General features: G+C 43.9%; 1 protein-coding gene across 1 annotated transcript in view; it reads right to left on the reverse strand.

Annotated features, from left to right (window-relative positions):
• Nucleotides 1-513: 513 nt before the first annotated feature.
• The window catches only part of htt (huntingtin), a gene marked incomplete at both ends in the record, with an annotated part of 32,562 nt that continues 13,493 nt past the window's right edge, over nucleotides 514-19,582 (reverse strand). Inside the window, 41 exons of the mRNA XM_083906412.1 lie at nucleotides 514-727; nucleotides 1,922-2,082; nucleotides 2,520-2,682; nucleotides 2,775-2,997; nucleotides 4,503-4,716; nucleotides 5,132-5,246; nucleotides 5,336-5,526; nucleotides 5,622-5,777; nucleotides 6,300-6,432; nucleotides 6,535-6,665; nucleotides 6,734-6,819; nucleotides 6,908-7,047; nucleotides 7,141-7,295; nucleotides 8,015-8,118; nucleotides 8,199-8,325; nucleotides 8,406-8,590; nucleotides 8,674-8,775; nucleotides 9,430-9,607; nucleotides 9,696-9,841; nucleotides 9,931-10,138; nucleotides 10,227-10,349; nucleotides 10,427-10,562; nucleotides 10,648-10,724; nucleotides 10,829-11,005; nucleotides 11,905-12,084; nucleotides 12,163-12,304; nucleotides 12,399-12,615; nucleotides 13,137-13,279; nucleotides 13,376-13,635; nucleotides 14,179-14,301; nucleotides 14,397-14,513; nucleotides 15,175-15,311; nucleotides 15,414-15,562; nucleotides 16,380-16,435; nucleotides 16,509-16,670; nucleotides 16,760-16,838; nucleotides 16,921-17,144; nucleotides 18,227-18,304; nucleotides 18,384-18,494; nucleotides 18,598-18,722; nucleotides 18,829-18,955. Of these exons, the coding sequence (XP_083762538.1) occupies nucleotides 514-727; nucleotides 1,922-2,082; nucleotides 2,520-2,682; nucleotides 2,775-2,997; nucleotides 4,503-4,716; nucleotides 5,132-5,246; nucleotides 5,336-5,526; nucleotides 5,622-5,777; nucleotides 6,300-6,432; nucleotides 6,535-6,665; nucleotides 6,734-6,819; nucleotides 6,908-7,047; nucleotides 7,141-7,295; nucleotides 8,015-8,118; nucleotides 8,199-8,325; nucleotides 8,406-8,590; nucleotides 8,674-8,775; nucleotides 9,430-9,607; nucleotides 9,696-9,841; nucleotides 9,931-10,138; nucleotides 10,227-10,349; nucleotides 10,427-10,562; nucleotides 10,648-10,724; nucleotides 10,829-11,005; nucleotides 11,905-12,084; nucleotides 12,163-12,304; nucleotides 12,399-12,615; nucleotides 13,137-13,279; nucleotides 13,376-13,635; nucleotides 14,179-14,301; nucleotides 14,397-14,513; nucleotides 15,175-15,311; nucleotides 15,414-15,562; nucleotides 16,380-16,435; nucleotides 16,509-16,670; nucleotides 16,760-16,838; nucleotides 16,921-17,144; nucleotides 18,227-18,304; nucleotides 18,384-18,494; nucleotides 18,598-18,722; nucleotides 18,829-18,955 (6,075 nt within the window). The remainder of the gene's footprint in view (nucleotides 728-1,921; nucleotides 2,083-2,519; nucleotides 2,683-2,774; nucleotides 2,998-4,502; nucleotides 4,717-5,131; nucleotides 5,247-5,335; nucleotides 5,527-5,621; nucleotides 5,778-6,299; nucleotides 6,433-6,534; nucleotides 6,666-6,733; nucleotides 6,820-6,907; nucleotides 7,048-7,140; nucleotides 7,296-8,014; nucleotides 8,119-8,198; nucleotides 8,326-8,405; nucleotides 8,591-8,673; nucleotides 8,776-9,429; nucleotides 9,608-9,695; nucleotides 9,842-9,930; nucleotides 10,139-10,226; nucleotides 10,350-10,426; nucleotides 10,563-10,647; nucleotides 10,725-10,828; nucleotides 11,006-11,904; nucleotides 12,085-12,162; nucleotides 12,305-12,398; nucleotides 12,616-13,136; nucleotides 13,280-13,375; nucleotides 13,636-14,178; nucleotides 14,302-14,396; nucleotides 14,514-15,174; nucleotides 15,312-15,413; nucleotides 15,563-16,379; nucleotides 16,436-16,508; nucleotides 16,671-16,759; nucleotides 16,839-16,920; nucleotides 17,145-18,226; nucleotides 18,305-18,383; nucleotides 18,495-18,597; nucleotides 18,723-18,828; nucleotides 18,956-19,582) is intronic.

Here is a 19,582-nt window from a genome sequence, read left to right on the forward strand (position 1 = left end):
GGGGAAACGACAACAACTATGATCGTGATCTCGCACACAATTTTTGACTACTTCACGAGTCGGAACGAGCACAAATATAAAAGCATCTTTAAATACACCGACTATGAACAACTTTAGCAGACCACCTGACGCAAATCAACGCATGGAAACCTTTAAATAGAGTAGATATTCCCCCCCCCCCTCCTCCTCCTTACTGACATCAAATACTGAAGCACATCCTGGCAGCACAATACACTCCGTGTTTGATTAAACTCATCTTATGTATATATATATATATATATATATATATATATTTATAGATTTCATTCAAGGTGCTGGGTGGGAGGAACATACTCAAGGTGCGGCCATTTGTGTTTCATCCTCGGTACAATTTACAAATTCAAGAGTACATTTAAAACCTCAGTCGCATCAGTAGTTCTAACTTGCTGTAGTAAAACTCATTATTCCACTTTTCTACCCCCCACGCCGCCACCGCCGCCGCCGCCGCCGCCGCCGCCGCGTCATCCTCCGGTCTCAGAGCGACGTATCCTGGTGGATGGACTGCAGGCAGCCCAGCAGCTGGTGGTAAGGGCTGCCCGGCGACGCCACCGTCTCAAAGACGGACTGGAACGCCCGGCGGTCCAGCTCCTCGTCGATCTGGTGCCGGTAAAAGTCCAGGGCCACCAGGCAGAACAGGTTGGTGTCGACCACTTCGCTGGAGCCCATGCGGCTAATGACATGCGGCAGTCTGTTAGCGAGCGGGGGGGGGTTAAGGGAAATAAAGAAGAGCTTGTAATGGTAAATTCAATTTCACCCTATACCTGCCCAGTACAGAATACCAGAACACCTTCCTACAACATCCGCAAGGAGCCGGCTCCCCGATACCTACAGTAGACAAAGAGGTGTGAAAACATCGCCTGGAATGGCAGGCTCTTTGTCTATTGGAGGAATGCAAAAGGGGAGTTTTCCCAGGTATAAATGTGGAGGGCTCACAAAACTTGTCGGCCGGCAGATGTTCTCCATTTCATTTTCAGAACAGAGCACACTTTGCTAGAGCTGAAACAATGAATCCATTATTACTTTGATCATCGATTAATCGCTTTGAAGCTTTGTTTTTTCGTGATTAAAACCAGATTTCTGGCCGTTTTAGCTTCTTAAAAGTGAGTATTTTCTCGGTTTCTTTGCTTCCACACAACAAAAAAAATCATGACTTGTGTCATCAGCTGACACAAGTCCTAACTATGCGGTTACGCAACGTTTCGAGAAATCGTACGGCGTCAAAGTTAACGCATGGCGCGTTTCCATGACCGGACGTCATGTTTACGTGCCGTGGCAGCGGAGTCCAGGCACCGTTTACCAGTTAGCTCCGTTAGCTACTTTTATATTTTCTTTGTATCTTTGCTCCACATAACAAAGAAATCATAAAAAAACTGAAGACATTGGAGAACATCGAAACAATGATCAACGTTTTTTAACGTTTTATGGACCAAACGATTAGCCCCGATTTCAGTAGCACCTTCGATGTGCGCCCTCTGCTGACGCAAGTCCTAACTACACCCTTACGCAAAGTTCAGAGAAATCGTACGCGCGTGATGTCATGTTTACGTGCCGCGGCATCGGAGTTTACCAGTTAGCTCTGTTAGCTCCTTTAGCGCCGCTAGCTGCGTTAGTTCCTTTAGCGACGTTAGCTCCTTTAGCGCTGTTAGCACGCCTACAGTGGAACTGGAGCGGTCTGTTTATTAAAGGAAAAGAGCAGCGCTACAAATAACCAGCGTACCTGTGTACTACGTATGTGCGCCTTTGTTTTTAAAGGTTAGCGTTACTTTAGAGACGTTTTAACAAATCCGGAGTAACGTAAAAACATGTTATTGAAGCGACTTAATCATCATTTACGTTCCCTCATACGTCGCGTTACGTGCTGTGTTTTCAGGTGTAAGGATACAGGGCTGAGATCCACTGAGAGGTGGACGCAGACACAAAGAAGCAGGAGAGGCTCCACATGGCCATGGCCACCGGCGTCCTCTGGGTGAAGTTGGACAGCGACAGCAGCACCCAGTCCCTCACCATGGACGACTGACCTGTGGCGTGGAGCGTCTGGAACACCTGGAAATACAGCAAAAAATAAGAGTTAATAAAAAAGAGGATTTTTCGTCTTGTACAATAACAAAGAAGACTATTTCTATTCTATTTAACTCTTATTAGCAACAAGGCAACATTTCAGGCTGAAGAACCTTTTTTTTTTTTTTTGAATACCACAGTGTCGTTTTAAGGTTAAGGTTTTAAATATAACCTAAGAATGCCGGTTCTGTTGTGTTGCAAGATTCCAGAAACCCAGCGTCTTTGCTCGAGTCGGTGTCGCCGTGACGACCTGCGCGTTTGTCTGACTGCACAACAAAAGCGCTGGCGAGCAACTTTGCAGAGACAGGACGTCATTAGAATTCTCTGTAATGATCCTCCGCCCAAGAACAAGACGACTAAAACCCTGCATTGGCAGCTTCTCCTCTGGTAAAATGATACGATTTCCACGTCCTGCCACTGACCTTGTACACGACCGTGGCCATGAACTGCGGGTAGGGCTGCTGATTGGACAGGAACTCCCCGATGACCTTGTTCATGACGTCCTGCGGCTGGAAGAAGTCGTCCAGGAACTGGGGCAGAATCCTGGACACGACGCGCGCCTCGCTGGGCAAACCCTTCCTGATTCTGCGTGGAACGACGGAAAAAATAAAAATCACAGAGTACAGACGATTATTTTTGAGGTCTACAAAAACCTGTAGTGTCTACTAAGTGTTTACCTGTCGAACAGCACCGAGACCCTCTCCATGGCAACGATGATGGACTCGCTGTCCGGAGCCTGCGGGTCAGAGTGGGGTGGAGGGCGGCCGGCAGGGCTGGCCTTCTCCTTGCCTGAGGAGAAACCAACATGACCCGCCGTGACGCCCGCCGCCTCCGCTACGGCGGAGCTAGAGTCAACCTGACCTCTAACCCCTGTCATGTCTGAGCCCGACGCAAGCACCGCTGAGAGGGGCGAGAGGAAGGGGGGAGTTGGAACACCGCCGGTTAAACCAGGGGTGGAGGGTAAATGTTAGAGGTGTCACAAGATTTGGACCAGATTTAAATCGGGGATGAATTTGAGGGAGATATTAAGAGAGTGCCGTTCAAAAGTTTGGGCTCACTTAGAAAAACACCTTTTTTTCAATGAATATTACATTAGCTAGCTAGCTAATGTTAGCTAACATAGCTGCAAACGTCTGGTTTTTAATGGAATATGTACATAGGTGTATAGAGGCCCATTTCCAGTGTTCTAATGGTACATTGTGTTTGCTAATGGCGTTAGCAGGCTATTGGATGATTAGAAAACCCTTATGCTATTATGTTAACACAGCTGAAAACAGTTGTATTTTGAATAAAAATCATCATTATCAATGTCTCGACTATATTTTCTTTTCCTTTTGATGAATAAAAGTCTGACTTTTAATGGAAAACACAACAAAAAATGATATTGGTGAGCCCAAACTTTTTAGCGTTAGCGTAGATTAGCCTCTCCTGCGGCGCTACAGCACAGAAAAGTGTAAAGTGACGACGTGCAGATGTGAAGTTTTAAAGTCATTCTTGTGTTTGCAAAGAGCTGAGCTGTTTCAAGGCTAACGAGCTCAGGACAACATGCTAGGAGTTGCTTATTAAGTTAGTAGGGACCGACGTAGGGGTTAGAGGTAGGGTATATGTCAGTAACACACATATCCACACAGAGTTTCCCCGTTATTTCATTAATGGTAGCAGCCCGACACCGTTTCATGATATTTTTACAATTCACACTGTTGCAAAACGGCTAAATTTGATTAAAAATGTTTAATTTGTACACACGGCAGCACAGTTTGTCAGATGGAAACTCACAACTCCTCAGTCTGGTGTCAACGTTAGCGCACGGCGCGTTTCCATGACGACTGACCGGAAAAGGACTCGCGCGCACTTCGTGCTTACGCGACTCCCCGATTGTTAAAACGAGTCTCTGAAGTAACGCTATACTTTAAAAACAGACGCACACATACGCAGTACACAAGCACGCTGGTTATTTGTAGCACTGCACTTTTTCGTTAGATAAACAGCTAGGCGCGCTAACGACGCTAAAGGAGCTAACGCAGCTAACAGAGAAATCTGGAACTAACTGGCGGCTCCGGTGCTGCGGCACGTGAACACGACGTCACAGGCGTCTTTTTCCGGTCAGTCTTCATGGAAACGCGTCGTACGCTAATGCTGCCGCCGTTAGCGCGCCGAGCACTCGTTTTTTTTATGCGTTACAAGAGCATGCCACATGCTACTCATGTGTTGTGACTTCATGTGTTTATGCAATACATAATATACATGTAATCACAAGCCAAAATGGAATTTTCTTGCTTGCTTTGAGTCTCCATGCAGCTCGACGCCATGCAGAGAGTGAGCAGCAGACCGGAAAAAGTACCCCGTTTCAGCTCATTCTTAACCTGCATGCGGTGGAAACGCCACGACGCAGCGCTCGTGCTTACCGGTGTACATGCAGGTGAGCATGAGGCCCAGCGCGGCCATGGCTCTGTGCGGCGACGGCATGTTGACCCGGTCCACGCTGAGCTTGACCAGCGCCTCGCCGTCCACGCGCGACAGCTGCTCCGACAGCAGGAGGCGCTCCAGCCCGCGCAGCACGCAGTGATAGATGATGGACGGCGTGGAGTCCTCGCTGGCCGACACCATCACGCCGCACAGCTGAAAGAGTGAAAGATCAGTATATTGCAAAGAGCTGCGCTGTTTCAATGCTAACGAGCTCAGGACAACATGCTAGGAGTTGCTTATTAAGTTAGTAGGGACATAGGGGTTAGAGGTAGGGTATATGTCAGTAACACACACATATCCACACAGAGTTTCCCCGTTATTTCATTAATGGTAGCAGCCCGTTAGCGCGTTGATTGGCGCGCTAACGGCGCTAAAAGGAGCAAATGCAGCTAACGGAGCTAACTGGTAAACGGTGCCTGGACTCCAGTGTCGCGGCAGGTAAACATGACGTCACGCGTGGTAGGTTAACGTGCGTTAAAACTAGTGCCCAGCGCTAATTTTTGTGTGATAGAACCAAGTACGAGAGGTGGATTTTCATACAGTACAGCACGTATTCATTTCATCTCACCTGTATAACTCCAGCCATGAACTCAGGACCTACATCCAGAGGGTAGTTCTCCATCATGTAGAAGGCCACGGCGCACATCACCAGCACATGCTGCTGGTTGTGGAGGTTCACGCAGCTGCAGCGGAGAAAACAAAAGTTGCATTTGGAGTAGAAAGCCAAAAAAAGAGTCTCCGCGTGGACGAAACGGTGCCCGCGGATACTCACTGAGCGATGGCCCTGAGGTTGGACAGCAGGTACTCCGAGATGGTGGGGATGAGCTGCTTGGCCGTGTCGTCCAGCAGGTCGCACTCCAACACGTACAGCACTCCGTGCAAGGCTCCCATGCGACTGGGCAAGTGAGTGCTGCGCAGGGTCGTCTCCAGCAGACGGCACACGGGCTCGGCTATCGCTTTGTCCTGGGAATATATACATATCATGAAGGGTTTTATTTCTGTACACGTTTAGAACGATTGACAAAAAAAAAAAAAAGGCACAAGGCCTTCTTGCTCACCATGCCCAGCACGGCAGCAGCCTTACAGATGGCAGGCACCAGGTACTGATTGAGGATCTCGTCCTCCGGTGGATGGAGCTTCTGCAGTTCCATCAGGGTGGAGAACATCATGTCAAACTGGTTCCTCTCTGTGAACAGGTCTGACACTGCCAGCAGCTGCAGAGAATAAGAGGGAGTAGAAGAAAGGTTGAATCTTCATGTAGACAAAACCCTCTGACATTTCATTAGCAGGAATAAAAAAAAATGTTTTTCTTAAAATGTACATTTCTTTCTCAAATTTTTAATCTGTTTCTCAAAATTGTAATTTCTTTCTCAAAGTTTTAATTTTTTTCTCAAAATGTGTTATATTCACTGAAAAAAGTGTTTCCTTCAAAAATAAGGACATTTAAAAAAAATCTCAAAATTTAAAATTTTCTCTCAAAATTTAATTTTTTACTCAAATTTTTAATTCCTCCAAATATTTACATATCCTTCTCAAATTTTTTTAATTTCTTTCTCAAAATACTTCTTCAAAACCTCAAAACACTTACTTCAAAAATAAGGAAATTGAAATAAAAATCTCAGAATTTTAAATTTGCTCAATATTTTTCTCAAAATTGTAATTTTTTTCTCAAAATGGTGGTAGTGTTTTTACTGATGAATGAATAAACCAATGAGATTCCGTGCGTAGCCACTCACCGATCGGACCACTTCACTGATGAGGATGGTCGGCGTCCTCCTGTTACTGGGCGAGCCGGGGATCAGCCACTGGCTGTAGAGCTCCAGGAGAAACTGGGAACAGGAATGAATGTCCACACCTGCACGGTGCTTCCTGAAAACACAGACACGGGACGCGACATCAGCTCATCAATTCACCGACTCTCTCCCTGGGAAAAATATGAAAAAGTGTGCGTGAGCGAGTGACTCGTCTGACCTAGAATTTATAGGAGATATCGGTGGGGAGGCGGGAGCCGGAGTGTCTGCTTCATCTTCCTCATCCTCGCCCCATTCTTCCTCCCTCAGAGGAGTGATGTTGTTACCCAGCCACACTGAGTGGATGGAGACCTGGAATTGACATTGAGCAACCATTAATAACCGACTCCGTCGTGATTTTCCCCTCACGGTTCTCTCACCTGTCCCAGTTTGTAGTCCATGTTTCCCATCTCCCTCTCCGTGTTGATCTGAAGCAGCAGCTTCTCGTGGCTGATCAGCGTGCCTGCTGGAACAAAGTGGAACAGGATAAGCATTAACAACAACAACAACAACACAAACAGGAGGCAGTGCGTGACTGTGGGTTTGTCCGTTACCCGCAGAAGCTGCCGACAGCGAGGGCACAGGGTCCCAGGCGTGGTACGGGTGGTGCGTATGAGCGTTGTCTCGCTTCGACACAAGCGCCTGAATCTCTCGCTCCACCTCGCCCCGGATGACGGCCAGTTTCCTCCCAAATCTGACCACACGAACAACACAGATTAACATCACCACCCGTCTCATTTCAGGCCGCATCGGTCAACGGAAAAACATTACAGCGTCGCGGCATTACCGTGTTTCTAGGGCTTTGAGGCTCTTGTTGCGCGGCTGCTGTTCCAGACAGCTGACGGCGGGGTTGCCGGCAGTAGGCAGGGTCATGGCACTCAGCACCAGGCTGGTGATGGCCTGCACCGCCAACACATTCAACTGAGTACGCTCCAAGTCCTCCTAGTTACACAAGGATAACAAATTACAACAGTGGCTGTGTTGGTTTGACCTTAGCAGGTAAACTACCGTTCAAAAGTTTGGGCTCACCTATACAATTTTTGTGTGTTTTTCCATTGAAAGTCACACTTTTATTCATCAAAAGAGTTGCAAAATGAATAGAAATATACACGAGTGCTTTTCCTTAAAAAATAAGGAAATTTAATTAAAAAAAATTTCCCTCAAAATTTTTATTTCTTTCTCAAAATGTATTTTTTCTCTGAATTTTTTTCCCTCAAAATGTAAATTTTTTCTTCCTCAAAATTGTAATTTTTCTCAAAAATATTTTTTCTCAAAATTGTAATTTCTTCCTCAAAATTCATTTGTTTCCTCAAAATCTTTAATGTTTTCAAAATGTATTTATTAAAAAAAAAAAAAAACATTTTTTTTTTTCAAAATTAGATTTTTTTTTCAAAATTCGAATATTTTTTTCTTCAAAATTAAAAAAAAAATCATTTTTTTTCCCTCAAAATTTTAATTTCTTTCTCAAATTTTTTTTTCCTCAAAATTTTAATTTCTTTCTCAAAATGTATTTTTTTCTCTACATTTTTATTTCCTTCTCAAAATGTGTTATATTCATAGAAAAAAAATACTTTTCCTTCAAAAACAAGGATATTTCTAAGTGAGCCCAAACTTATGAATGGTAGTTGTACGTGAATACATGGTTGATTCTGTGACAGTACCTCCTGCTGCGTCTCCTCCTCCTGGTCCATGGTGATGGGTTGAGTGACCAGCACTCCAAGCAGAGTGGCCCAGGTTTCCTCAAACTGAGTCCTGCTACTCCAGCCTGAGGAACAGCAACCATGGTCAATGCCCGTGTTACAGTATATTGGGGGGGGGGGCAAAAAGCCAAAATAGTTCACGTACCCAATGTGTTGATGCGATAGAGGAATTCTCGGAAGACGTCCTTTTCCTGCAGGAAGTCCACGGGTATCTCGGGTAGCGTTGTGGTGAACTCTCCTCCTGGCTGCGGGGACCAGCCCAGTTTCCAAACCTACACACAAACACATAACCATAGATATTCTTCATTTCATGAAGTGCATTGCGTCCACATCTCATTTCCCTCACACTGACCAGCGGAGGTACTCGGGTGTAGCTGTTGACCAGAGGCAGCCGGGACAGACTGATGATAATGTTCCGCAACATCTGAGTGAGGAACGCCGGGAATATGGCGTTTCTGTGGTGACCGAGGGCGAGGACGTTCTGCAGGCCTTCCACCAGCTCAGCCATGATCTCACACGCCTTCCACTCGCACATGTCTGGGAATTAAATAACAATTTACATCATAAAGTGCTGAAAAGCAAGACTGAATGAGCAAGATTTAAAAAAAAATAGTGCTCACGGTCAGCATGGACTGAGTCCACTTGGTCTCCTTCAGCATCTCTTTCTGCCTTTGTCTTCTTCTTCTCTGGATGCAGCAGCTGGTCACCAGGACTCACAGCCACTGAGAAGACACAATGAAAGAAGGAGTGAGGAATGAGAATGGTCTCACGCCAGTGGAAGCAAACCACAGAAGAGAATAACAGTAGGGAATACATATACAAACACTTTTTTCAATGAAAATAACTAATTAAAATTTTGATGGAAAAAAAATAAAAAATTTGAGAAAAAAAAAAATTTTGAGAAAAAAAAAAAAGAATTTGAGGAAAAAAATTAAAATTGAGGATTTTTTTTTAAATTTTGAGAGAAAACAAATTTAAATTTTGAGATTTTTTTTTTAATTTTGAGAGAAAAAAAACTTTTTTTAATGTCCTTATTTTTAAGAAAACACATTTTCCAATGGAAATAACACATTTTGAGAAAGAAATTAAAATTTAGAGAAAAAAAATAAAATTTAGAGAAACAAAAATTTTGACAAAAAACTATGTAAATTTTGAGAAAATCAATTTTGAGAGAAAAACTTGATTTTTTTTTTATATGTCCTTATTTTTAAGGAAACACCTTTTTTCAATAAAAAATAACACATTTTGAGAGAAAAAAATAATAATTAAATGTTAAAATGATAAATAAAAGTTTGACTTTTAATGGAACACAAACAAAATTGCATAGTTGACCCCAAGCTTTTGACAGGTAGTGTATACCGTGCCGCCTTTGCTACCTGAAACAATGATCTGGCGTAGGCAGTAAATGAGAGAGCAGGTGTGCGTGGAGTACTCTGTGGTGGACAGCTTGTTCCAGACACACGACTGCTGCAGGGACAGACACAGGCAGGACAGCGCCCACTGCAGGTCCACACTCAGCGGCAGCCGATCCTGGAGCAGGCGCCAAGCGACCACCTGTACACACACACAGAGAGAGAGAGGGTTTGTTTTCTAATTGTCTAATTCTCTATACGACTACTTAACAGTCGGAGAGTCTCTGTACCTCAGTGGCAGTGCAGGTGAACGTGGTAATGAGATGCTCCTTGTCAGAGGGGATATGCAGCGAGGACGGCAGCTGGCTCACGCTGAGCAGGTACTGGGACAGCGCTCGGCACAGCGACACGACCCTGGGGTAGAAACCTGGCTCGTCTGAAAATAGACGGCGAAAAATTACAAACATTCTCATTTACCAACGTTTCACGATGCTCCTCCTCCTCCTCCTCCTCCATCACGCTCACCGTAGATAACGGCCAACTGGTTCCAGTAGGGCTGAGGTTGGGCAGGAGGCAGGAAGGACTGATGCGGGCCAGGAAGTGACCCGGTGACCGCCGCCAACTGCTCGAGGGTCACCTGCAACGCCGTCTCCAACAAGAGCGAGCCCTGGCCTCGCGCTAACCTCTGTATGCCCATACTCAGGCATGGGCACAGCAGGCTGAGGTTGAAATCCTGGGGCAAAATTCAGATTTAGAAAGGGTGAGGGAGAGCAGATGAAGAAAACCCATTTGACACTCGAGTTACGACAACCTCTTCTCACCTTGCAGCTCATCACGTCGAGGAGGTCAGCCGGAGGTAGCTTAGTGAGCAGTTCCGTCGTCTCCAACAGGGACACGTCTCCGCGAAGGCAGCACTGAGACTTCACCAGAGCCACGTACCACTCCTGGAGACGATCGTACACGTTAAAAATCGCATTTCAAATCGCGTTTATGAGACTCTAATACACCTTTCAAATCTCACCTTATCTGCGACAACCAGTTCAGGGGCAGGCGGTGGATCCCCGTCCAGGGGGTGGGTCGTCACGGGAGGGGAGGGGCTACGCGTGTCGGCAACAGTGGCTCTGAACCTGTCCAGCAGGGAGTAGAACCTCTGGTGCCTGCGACAGAGGATACATGACGATTATTTTAAGTCTAAATTCTAACAACAGAAACATGCGAGCAGTCATGTGCAGTCAAACAAACCTTTGAGCCAGCCCACTGGTCTGGAGGTATTCCTGGATCCTGTCAAGCTCCTCCACAGGCAGCTGAGCCACGCTGTTCTGGAACGTCAAGGGGATTGATGCAATAATTAAAATACGACCCGACGGTAACGGTAGATCTTTACGTTCACTTTCTTCTCTCTTCGTCGGGAGATAAATCGTACCTGTAGCGTCTCGGCCAGCAGCATCTCTACCCGACGACATGCCAGCGTGTCCACCATGCGAGCCAGGACCCTGAACGGCGTATTGAGCAGCTTGTCCACGTACAGCATCAGCAGTGAGCCGGACTGACTCAGGTGAATGCCCTCCAAACACTGCAGAGTCTTCTTCAGCATGGTCGGCTGCTTATGAGAGAGAGAGAGAGCGAGAGAGAGAGAGAGAGAGGCAGACGCATGAAGCAGTTTGACAAACGAGTCAAAGTCACACTACCGTTCAAAGGTTTGGGCTCACTTAGAAATGTCTGTATTTTTGAAGGAAAAGCACCTTTTTTTACAATGAATATAACAAATTTTGAGAAAGAATTTAACATTTAAAGGGGGAAAAAATTCAAAATGAGTTTTTTTTTTTTTTTAAAGGAATCACTTTTTTCCAATGAATAGAACACATTTTGAGAAAGAATTAAACATTTTGAGAAAAAAAAATAACAATTTGAGAAAAAAAAAAAAATTTTGAAGAAAAAAATTACAATTTTGAAGAAAAACATTACAATTTTGAGGAAAAAAAATTTAATTTTGAGGAAAAAAATTTAAATTTTGAGAAAACTACATTTTGAGAATTTCTTTTAAAAAAAATTTAAATGTCCTGATTTTTTTTAAAGGACATACATTTTGAGAATTGTTGTGGGTTTTTTTTTGAAATTGTCCTTATTTTTTAAGGAAAAGCATTTTTTCCAATGAATATAACACATTTTGAGAAAGAAAGAAAAATTGTAAGGAAAAAATTTAAATTTTGAGGAAAAAATTTAAATTTTGAGGAAAAAATTTAAATTTTGAGGAAAAAATTTAAATTTTGAGGAAAAAATTTTAATTTTGTACATTGTGTTTTGCTTAGATTAGAAAACCCATGTGCAATGATGTTAGCACAGCTGAAAAATCATTATTTCTAATCTTGTCAATGTCTCGAATATATTTTCTATTCATCTTGCAACTCTTTTGATGAATAAAAGTCTGACTTTGACATAGGTGAGCCCAAACTTCTGAACATTAGTGTATAAATCATGCAGTGAAACGGATCATCTCACTGTGGAGAGGTTGTCACAGCGTGACTGGATGGCCTGGATGAAGAGGCCGCTGGCAGCTGAATTGCGGTGCACGGCGCTGATGAAGTCCTGCACCGGCGGCTCGTGGGAAAGGCTGATGAGGTCACTGACGTGGTTGACGATGAGCCAGGTCAGATGCTCAGAGTCGTGGAGATTCTGACACTAAAAACAACCAAACACAGACATTCAGGGAACTGAGCTATGAGTACATGTTAATAACTCTGTTTACTGGAGTCTCACCACATAATCACAGAAGAGGATCAGGGCTCCACGGCGAACAATCTCCCTGTTGACCATCGCTGACCGGGCCTCGGGCTTGTCCTCTTCTGCTTCTCCTGAGGAGTGAGGACTCAGCAGCTTTGTGCACGAGAGGCTGTGGCCCCTGACAAGGAAAAGACAAAGGCAGAGCTGAGAAACATATCCCTACTAATGAGATCATCTGGATCGCGATGATAATTTCAAAGCAGAAATTATACCTGGGCGTCTGCTGAGCCTCGGCCCACCAGGAGTAGTTGGTGTAGTTGATGATGAGGAGGACCTGGCACCAGAGGAGCACCAGGGAGGGGTGGGTGGTGATGAGGCACTGCACCATGCTGTTCAGACCCTCCAGAGGGTAGAAGAGGCCGGCCTCGGCACTGCCGTTCTCGGCCTTCAGAAGACGACTGGCAGCAGCTGTGATCCTGCGGAACATTCCTGAAGGGACAAAAACACAGTTTGTTTTTAGTTTTTTTTTTTTAGCAGTTCAATCACCCTGGCAAAACGGCACCGGTTCAGAACGCTCGCTTTTGGGTGCCTGTCTCTTTAAATATGCAAATGAGACACAGGAAACTACGTCAGCGTCACTGAGGCTCCAGCAGCTAACAGCAGTTAGCATTTGCCGATAAGAGCCTGGCACATTGCCGTCATCTATAAAATGTAAATCCTGAGAATGGAAGTTTGTGTAGAACTCTGTGCTGCACTGTGCAGCCAAGAATAGAACACTTCGCAGACTTCAGACAATTCCAGGAATGTCTTATTGTGATGTCACAAAGTGTGGGGAAGTCAACATCGCGTGTTTTATCTCCTGTACTTAGACTGAGGAGGACCACAAAAACATGACTTTTTCACACTTTGCCGACTCATAGGGCCTCCAGAGTCCCAAATATAAGTATAAGAATGAGTTGATTTTGCATAATGTGTGTCCTTTAAATGGCAAAAGAAAGATTGATGCTGACCACTTTTGAAGACGTGTATGAGACACATGAGCAGTGTCCCCAGCTGCTGGCAGTAGAAGGTGTGTTGTTGCTCCGTTATGTCCACTTTTATCTCTCTGGAGGAAATGTCATCCAGCAACACTCCGACCAGCTGGAGGAGAAACCTGGAAGGAGGTGGAAGGAGACGTCGAATGCTTGAATTTTTTCCATGTTAAACACGTGATTTAACTTGAAGCCGGACAGCGAGTGCACTCACTAACCTGGCAAAGGTCTCCTCGGGTGGAGCTTTCTGCGCCTCGCCGTTAGCTTCCTGGTTACCGAGTGCGTCAGTGGCGGGCGGGTCGCTCGGGGCGGGGATCTGCTGATGCAGGCGCCGTATGGTGTGGCAGGAGAGGAGGTGCGGGGTGAGCGACAGCTCGTGGATGCGAGACAGCACAATGTCCTCGGTGGACTGGGAGATGAGGACCCGGAGCACCGCGAGTATGCCGGACACCCACAGCTGCACGGTGGCTACGGATGCCTGCAGGGACAAAGAGAAGAATTTAACTGAAATGTAACTTGCAAAACCTCCAAGACGGACGCCAAATCCAAGATGTGTTCAGGGCAGGCACTTGGTCTCACAGATCAGTTTTTGAGCCGATCGGTCAACACACTGGCGAGTTACAGGGCACTTCCTGTTTAGCGGTGAAACAGCGACTTTAATAAAAATGACCGACATTGCGTTTCGGTCAAGTGGCGGTCTCATGTCACGCAAGAAGTTTCGTGTTGATCGGCCAATGTATTTCGTGTTTCGTGGCGAATCATCAAAATTTGCCAAAATTGCGATGGATGCCGTGGCCACGCCCCTTTTGAATCTGCGAAAGTTTCAGATCTTGGATTGGGTCTAGTTTCCCGCGTTCCTACGATAAACGCCCTGAGACAAGTTAGCTCAGTTATGAAACGCCAAGATGGAAGCCAAATCCAAGATGGCCGACTTCCTGTTGAGTCAAGATCATCATCCCAAGAGGATTTTAAGGGTTAAAAAAAAGTGATTGTGTTCAAATATTAAAGAGGCTAATCTCACCATGGTGACGGGTATGGTGAACATACTCTTGAGCAGCATGTCCACGGGCCTCAGAGAAGAAGGTGCTACGGTTTCAAAAAGAGTGTTCAACACTCCCAACGCCTCTGGGGAGTCCAGATGCATCTGTGAGGACACGACATACAAATGTTTAGCATTTATTACACACATTTGATTTTTATTTTCCAAGGTAAAGAGGTGCCTGAAAACATTTTCCCTACCTGCTGCTTGCCAATCATGGGAAGTATGACGTCGGCGATCTGTCTGGACAACCTCTTCCACTTGTCCTCGTTCTCTTTGTGACACTGCTGCAGCACAAGGATGAACATCTCCAACACCTAAAAATGTGTGTATGTGGAAAAAAAGGCAAAATGTGAGGCAGAGACGTACACTAGCGTTCAAAAGTTTGGGCTCACTTAGAAATGTCCTTATTTTTGAAGGAAAGGCACCTTTTTTTCACATTTTGTGAAAGAAATACAAATTTTGAGGAAAAAAATCAAAAATTGAGAACAAAAATCAACATTTCGAGAAAAAAAATTTTTTGATGAAAAAATAAAAAAAATGAAAAAAAATTTTTTAAAGAAATGTCCTTATTTTTTAAGGAAAATCTTTTCAATGACTTACAACACATTTTGAGAAAAAAAATGAAACAAGAAAGAACTTAAAATTTTGGGGAAAATAAATACATTTTGAGAAAAAAAGATTTTGAGGAAAAAAATACCAAATAGATGTTTTTTTTGAGAAATTTCCTAATTTTTGAAGGAAAATCACTTTTTTTTTTCAATGAATCTAACATTAAATGAACCATAAATACACTCTATACATCATTAATGTGGTAAACAACTATTCTAGCTGCAAACGTCTGGTTTTTAATGGAATATGTACATAGGTGTATAGAGGCCCATTTACACTGTTCTAATGGTACATTGTGTTTGCTAATGGCGTTAGAAGCCTATTGGATGATTAGAAAACCCTTGTGCAATGATGTTAGCACCATACCTGATGGTATTGCACCAGTCTGAGCAACATGGACACCACGACCTCTTTCTGCGTCTCCAGCTCTTTGCCTGCGTCCGCTTTGTTTGAGCCCCTCAAGACAAACAGGTCGTGAACGATTGGCTGCAAGGCTGGGATGGCTGTCGAAGAAAAGGGCACGAGTCAGTCGCTATGTTGTGGTCGTTCACCTCAGTGCAAAGGACACATTTCATGGCTGTATGTTTTGCTCGAGGTCCCCTCACCATGCGTGACGGCTTTCCTGCCGCTCGCCATGATGCCGTCGCACAGCTGGATGATCTTGGGAATGCTGATGATCTGCTTGGAGTGGTAGCGCTCGTACGACAGCAGCACCAGGAAGAAGAAGATGTTTGGAATGATGGCCTCTGAATCTCTGTCCCAGGAGTTAATCAGGCATTGGTTTATTTAAAAAAAAAAAAAAATTTGACACACAACATGGCCTAAGTACGGAAGAGGATTAGGGCCACACAGGGAAAATATATTTGAGTTCTGACAATCCTGAATTTAAAACTCAGAACTCTGACTTTATTCCCGGAATTCCGACTTTATACTCAGAATTTCTTACTTTAAAATTCAGAATTCTAAATTTTAATTCAGAATTCTGACATTAAAATTCAGAATTCTGACTTTATTCTCAGAATTTCAAATATAAACTCAGAATGTATGACTTTAAAGTCAGAATTAAAGTTGAGAATTCAGAATTTCAAATTTAAACTCTGAATTTGACTTTAAAATTCAGAATTATGACATTGAAATTCAGAATTCTGACTTTATTCTCAGAATTTCAAATTTAAACTCAGAATGTATGACTTTAACCTCTGAATTCTGACTTTAAAATTCAGAGTTCTGCCATTAGAATTCAGATATTAAAATTCAGAATTCTGCCATTAAAATTCAGAATTCTGCCATTAGAATGCAGAATTCTGACATTAAAATTCAGAATTCTGACTTTATTCTCAGAATTTCAAATTAAAACTCAGAATGTATGACTTTAACCTCAGAATTCTGACATTAAAATTCAGAATTCTGACTTAATTCTCAGAATTTCTAATTTAAACTCAGAATTTTTAACTTTTAAGTTTAAAGTCAGAACTCAAATATGTTTTTCCTGCGTGGCACTAATCCTCTTCCGTACCTAAGACATCTGGTTTGTTATTTTCTTTTTTTTACAAAATTTTGAGACAACCTACCTGAACTGTCCCACTTCAATATATTCAAACTGCTTGAGGACAAAGCCAATAAACACCTGAAACACAAAACATCTGAATGAGCCATGACCTTTATATCAGATACTTATTATTATTAACCCAATAATTTACCTGATCAGAGTCCAGCAGGCAATAATTGACTCTTAGCTGTACGAGCTGGGCGAGCAGGTCCAGCACTTGTCTCTGCAGAGCCACAGAGGTGCTGGTCGTGTACTGCTTCAGAGCTTTGATCACCAGCGGCTCAAACAGTCGAATGTGGTTGTGGATGGCATTCTAAAAGTACAAGAGATTTAAGAATAATCGAGCTATTTTTTTTAGCGCTTCACTGGCATAATTGTAGTACAAGGATGATGTGACTGTACCTTGTCTCCTCTGTTGCGTGTCGCATTTGCAATGTTGGACCTCAGCTGATTAGACGCCTTCTGCATGACATCAAACCATCTAAAAAAAAAAAAGAGGAACTTTAGGTTTAGTCTGATACACATTTAATGTCATTAATTTCTGCTCTTTTGCCACAGCTCACCCAGACGTGTCCTGCTCATGGTCGGTCTGCACCATGTTGCGGAGACTGGCGTCGGCCAGCGCCTGAGTGAAGTGAGTGTACGGCGCCATGAAGCAGTAGTGGTAGAGGCCTGGTCGCAGGCTGGACGAGCCCAGGCGCAGGGCCTTGCCCTGGGAGCGGCTGGGTCCGCTCAGGACACCCTCGTACTGGGAGGCCAGGTTGGTGCCAAACAGGGTCTTCAACAGCTAAGAAGGAAGGGAGAGAGAAAATAATCCACATTTGATTTGGGCTCTTGTGTTCTGTGAAGTAACGTACGCTCTGTGAAGTAACGTATGCTCTAGGAAGTAACGTACGCTCTAGGAAGTAACGTACGCTATGTGAAGTAACGTACGCTCTGTGAAGTAACGCACGCTCTGCGAATTAACGTACGCTCTGCAAAGTAGCGTACGTTCTGCGAAGTAACGTACGTTCTGTGAAGTAACGTGTGCTCTGCGAAGTAACGTACGCTCTGCGAAGTAACGTACGCTCTTTGAAGTAACGTACGCTCCGTTAAGTAACTTATGTTCTGTGAAGTAACATACACGCTGTGAAGTAACTTACGCTCTAGGTAGTCACTTACACTCTAGGAAGTAGCATACGCTCTGTGAAGTAACGTACGCTCTAGGAAGTAACTTACGTCCTGTGAAGTAACGTACGCTCTGGCTCTGTGAAGTAACGTACGCTCTGGCTCTGTGAAGTAACGTACGCTCTGGCTCTGTGAAGTAACGTACGCTCTGGCTCTGTGAAGTAACGTACGCTCTGGCTCTGTGAAGTAACGTACGCTCTGTGAAGTAATGTACGTTCTGTGAAGTAACGTACGCTCAGTGAAGTAGCGTACGTTGTGTGAAGTAACGTACGCTCTGTGAAGTAACGTACGCTCTGGCTCTGAAGTAACGTACGCTCTGGCTCTGTGAAGTAACGTACGCTCTGAAGTAATGTACGTTCTGTGAAGTAACGTACGCTCTGAAGTAATGTACGTTCTGTGAAGTAATGTACGCTCTGTGAAGTAACGTACGTTGTGTGAAGTAACGTACGTTCTGTGAAGTAACGTACGCTCTGCAAAGTAACTTATGACATCCAGCTTGTGTATTAAGTACAAATGTATGGAACCATCGCACAGGTAAACCGACGCCTTTACAGTCCCTGTCGGTGGGAACCAGCCTCGCTCTGTGTGGAGTCGCACAAGTCGCAGCACACTGCTCAGTGCTGCCACCATTAAAGGACTGCCACACACACACACACACATTATTATCATAGGTTGACACACACAAAAACACACAGCACAAACCTGTTGAACACAAACTGTGGCCATGGTTGGTTCTCGGGTGAAGCAGGACTTCAGGTAGCCCAGAATTTCCTCCACACACTGAAAGAAAATGCATTATATTTTACTGATTCCACTCATCCACCAGTCTATATATAAATATCCATAAATATATATTTACCTTGCTGATGTCATGCAGCGTGGCCAGCTCCAGCAGCTGCGACAGAACGTCTAAGGTGGAGCGCAGGAAGCTCCCAAACTTCTCCTGATTGCTGTGGAGGTCCACGGACACCTGAGAATCAAAGAAATATCAACAACAGTGGCCTCCAGTTAGGCTCTTAAGTCAGAACTTAGAGTTACATCATATCAAGTGATTCACACGTGTGAGGAGCTACCTTGAAGTTGGCATGTGTGGCTTTAAGGACGTCGTAGAGCTTGAGGTATGTCGGCAGGTGGTAGAAGTTGCCGAGAGTGGTCGATTTGTTCACAGCGGCGGAGCCGGTGCCGTCCGTTGGCCTGCCTAAAAACACACATATACAAACAGCCTCAGCAGAGCGTAGATATCCGACGGTTCGGACAAAAATCCAGAAATGACTCGCGCTTTGGGGTTGGGTTTACGGGTTTACCTGTGTTGAGCTCACCGCTCTTCTTCGGGCTCATGGGGGCAGCGCTGGGCTCAGCAGCCTCCTTCTCTTTGCCTTTCCTGCGGATGGGACTGAGGGAGGGGGTGTTGCTCAGGGAGGGGAGCGTGGCCTTAAAGGTGCAGGACAGGGGGAAACAAACTGAACTCAGTACAATGATCTTTCTGCAAATACCTCAATCAATACATTTTAAGAAAGAAATTAAAATTTTGAGGAAAAATTGCACAATTTGAGAAAAATAAAAAGATATTATGAAATTAAAATTTTGAGGGAAAATTTTAAATTTTGAGAAAAAAAATACAATTATGAGGAAAGAAAATAACATTTTGTTAAAAAAAAACATTTTTTCCAAACAATCTAACACATTTTGAGAAAAAAGAAATAGATCTTATGAAATTAAAATTTTGAGGAAAAAATTAAAATTTTGTGAAAAAAAAATTAACATTTTGAGAAAAAATATTAAAATTTTGAGAAAAAAAAAAAATGGGTAAAAATAAAGATTTTTAGATTTTTTTTTTTTTCAAATGAATCATAAATACACTCTGTACATTATTAATGTGGTAAGCAACTATTCTAGCTGCAAACGTCTGGTTTTTAATGGAATATGTACATAGTTGTATAGAGGCCCATTTCCAGTGTTCTAATGGTACATTGTGTTTGCTAATGGCGTTAGAAGGCTATTCGATGATTAGAAAACCCTTGTGCAATGATGTTCGCACAGCTGAAAAATCATTATTTC

The sequence above is a fragment of the Microchirus variegatus genome, assembly GCF_963457635.1.
Source record: "Microchirus variegatus genome assembly, chromosome: 19".
Classification (NCBI taxonomy): domain Eukaryota; kingdom Metazoa; phylum Chordata; class Actinopteri; order Pleuronectiformes; family Soleidae; genus Microchirus; species Microchirus variegatus.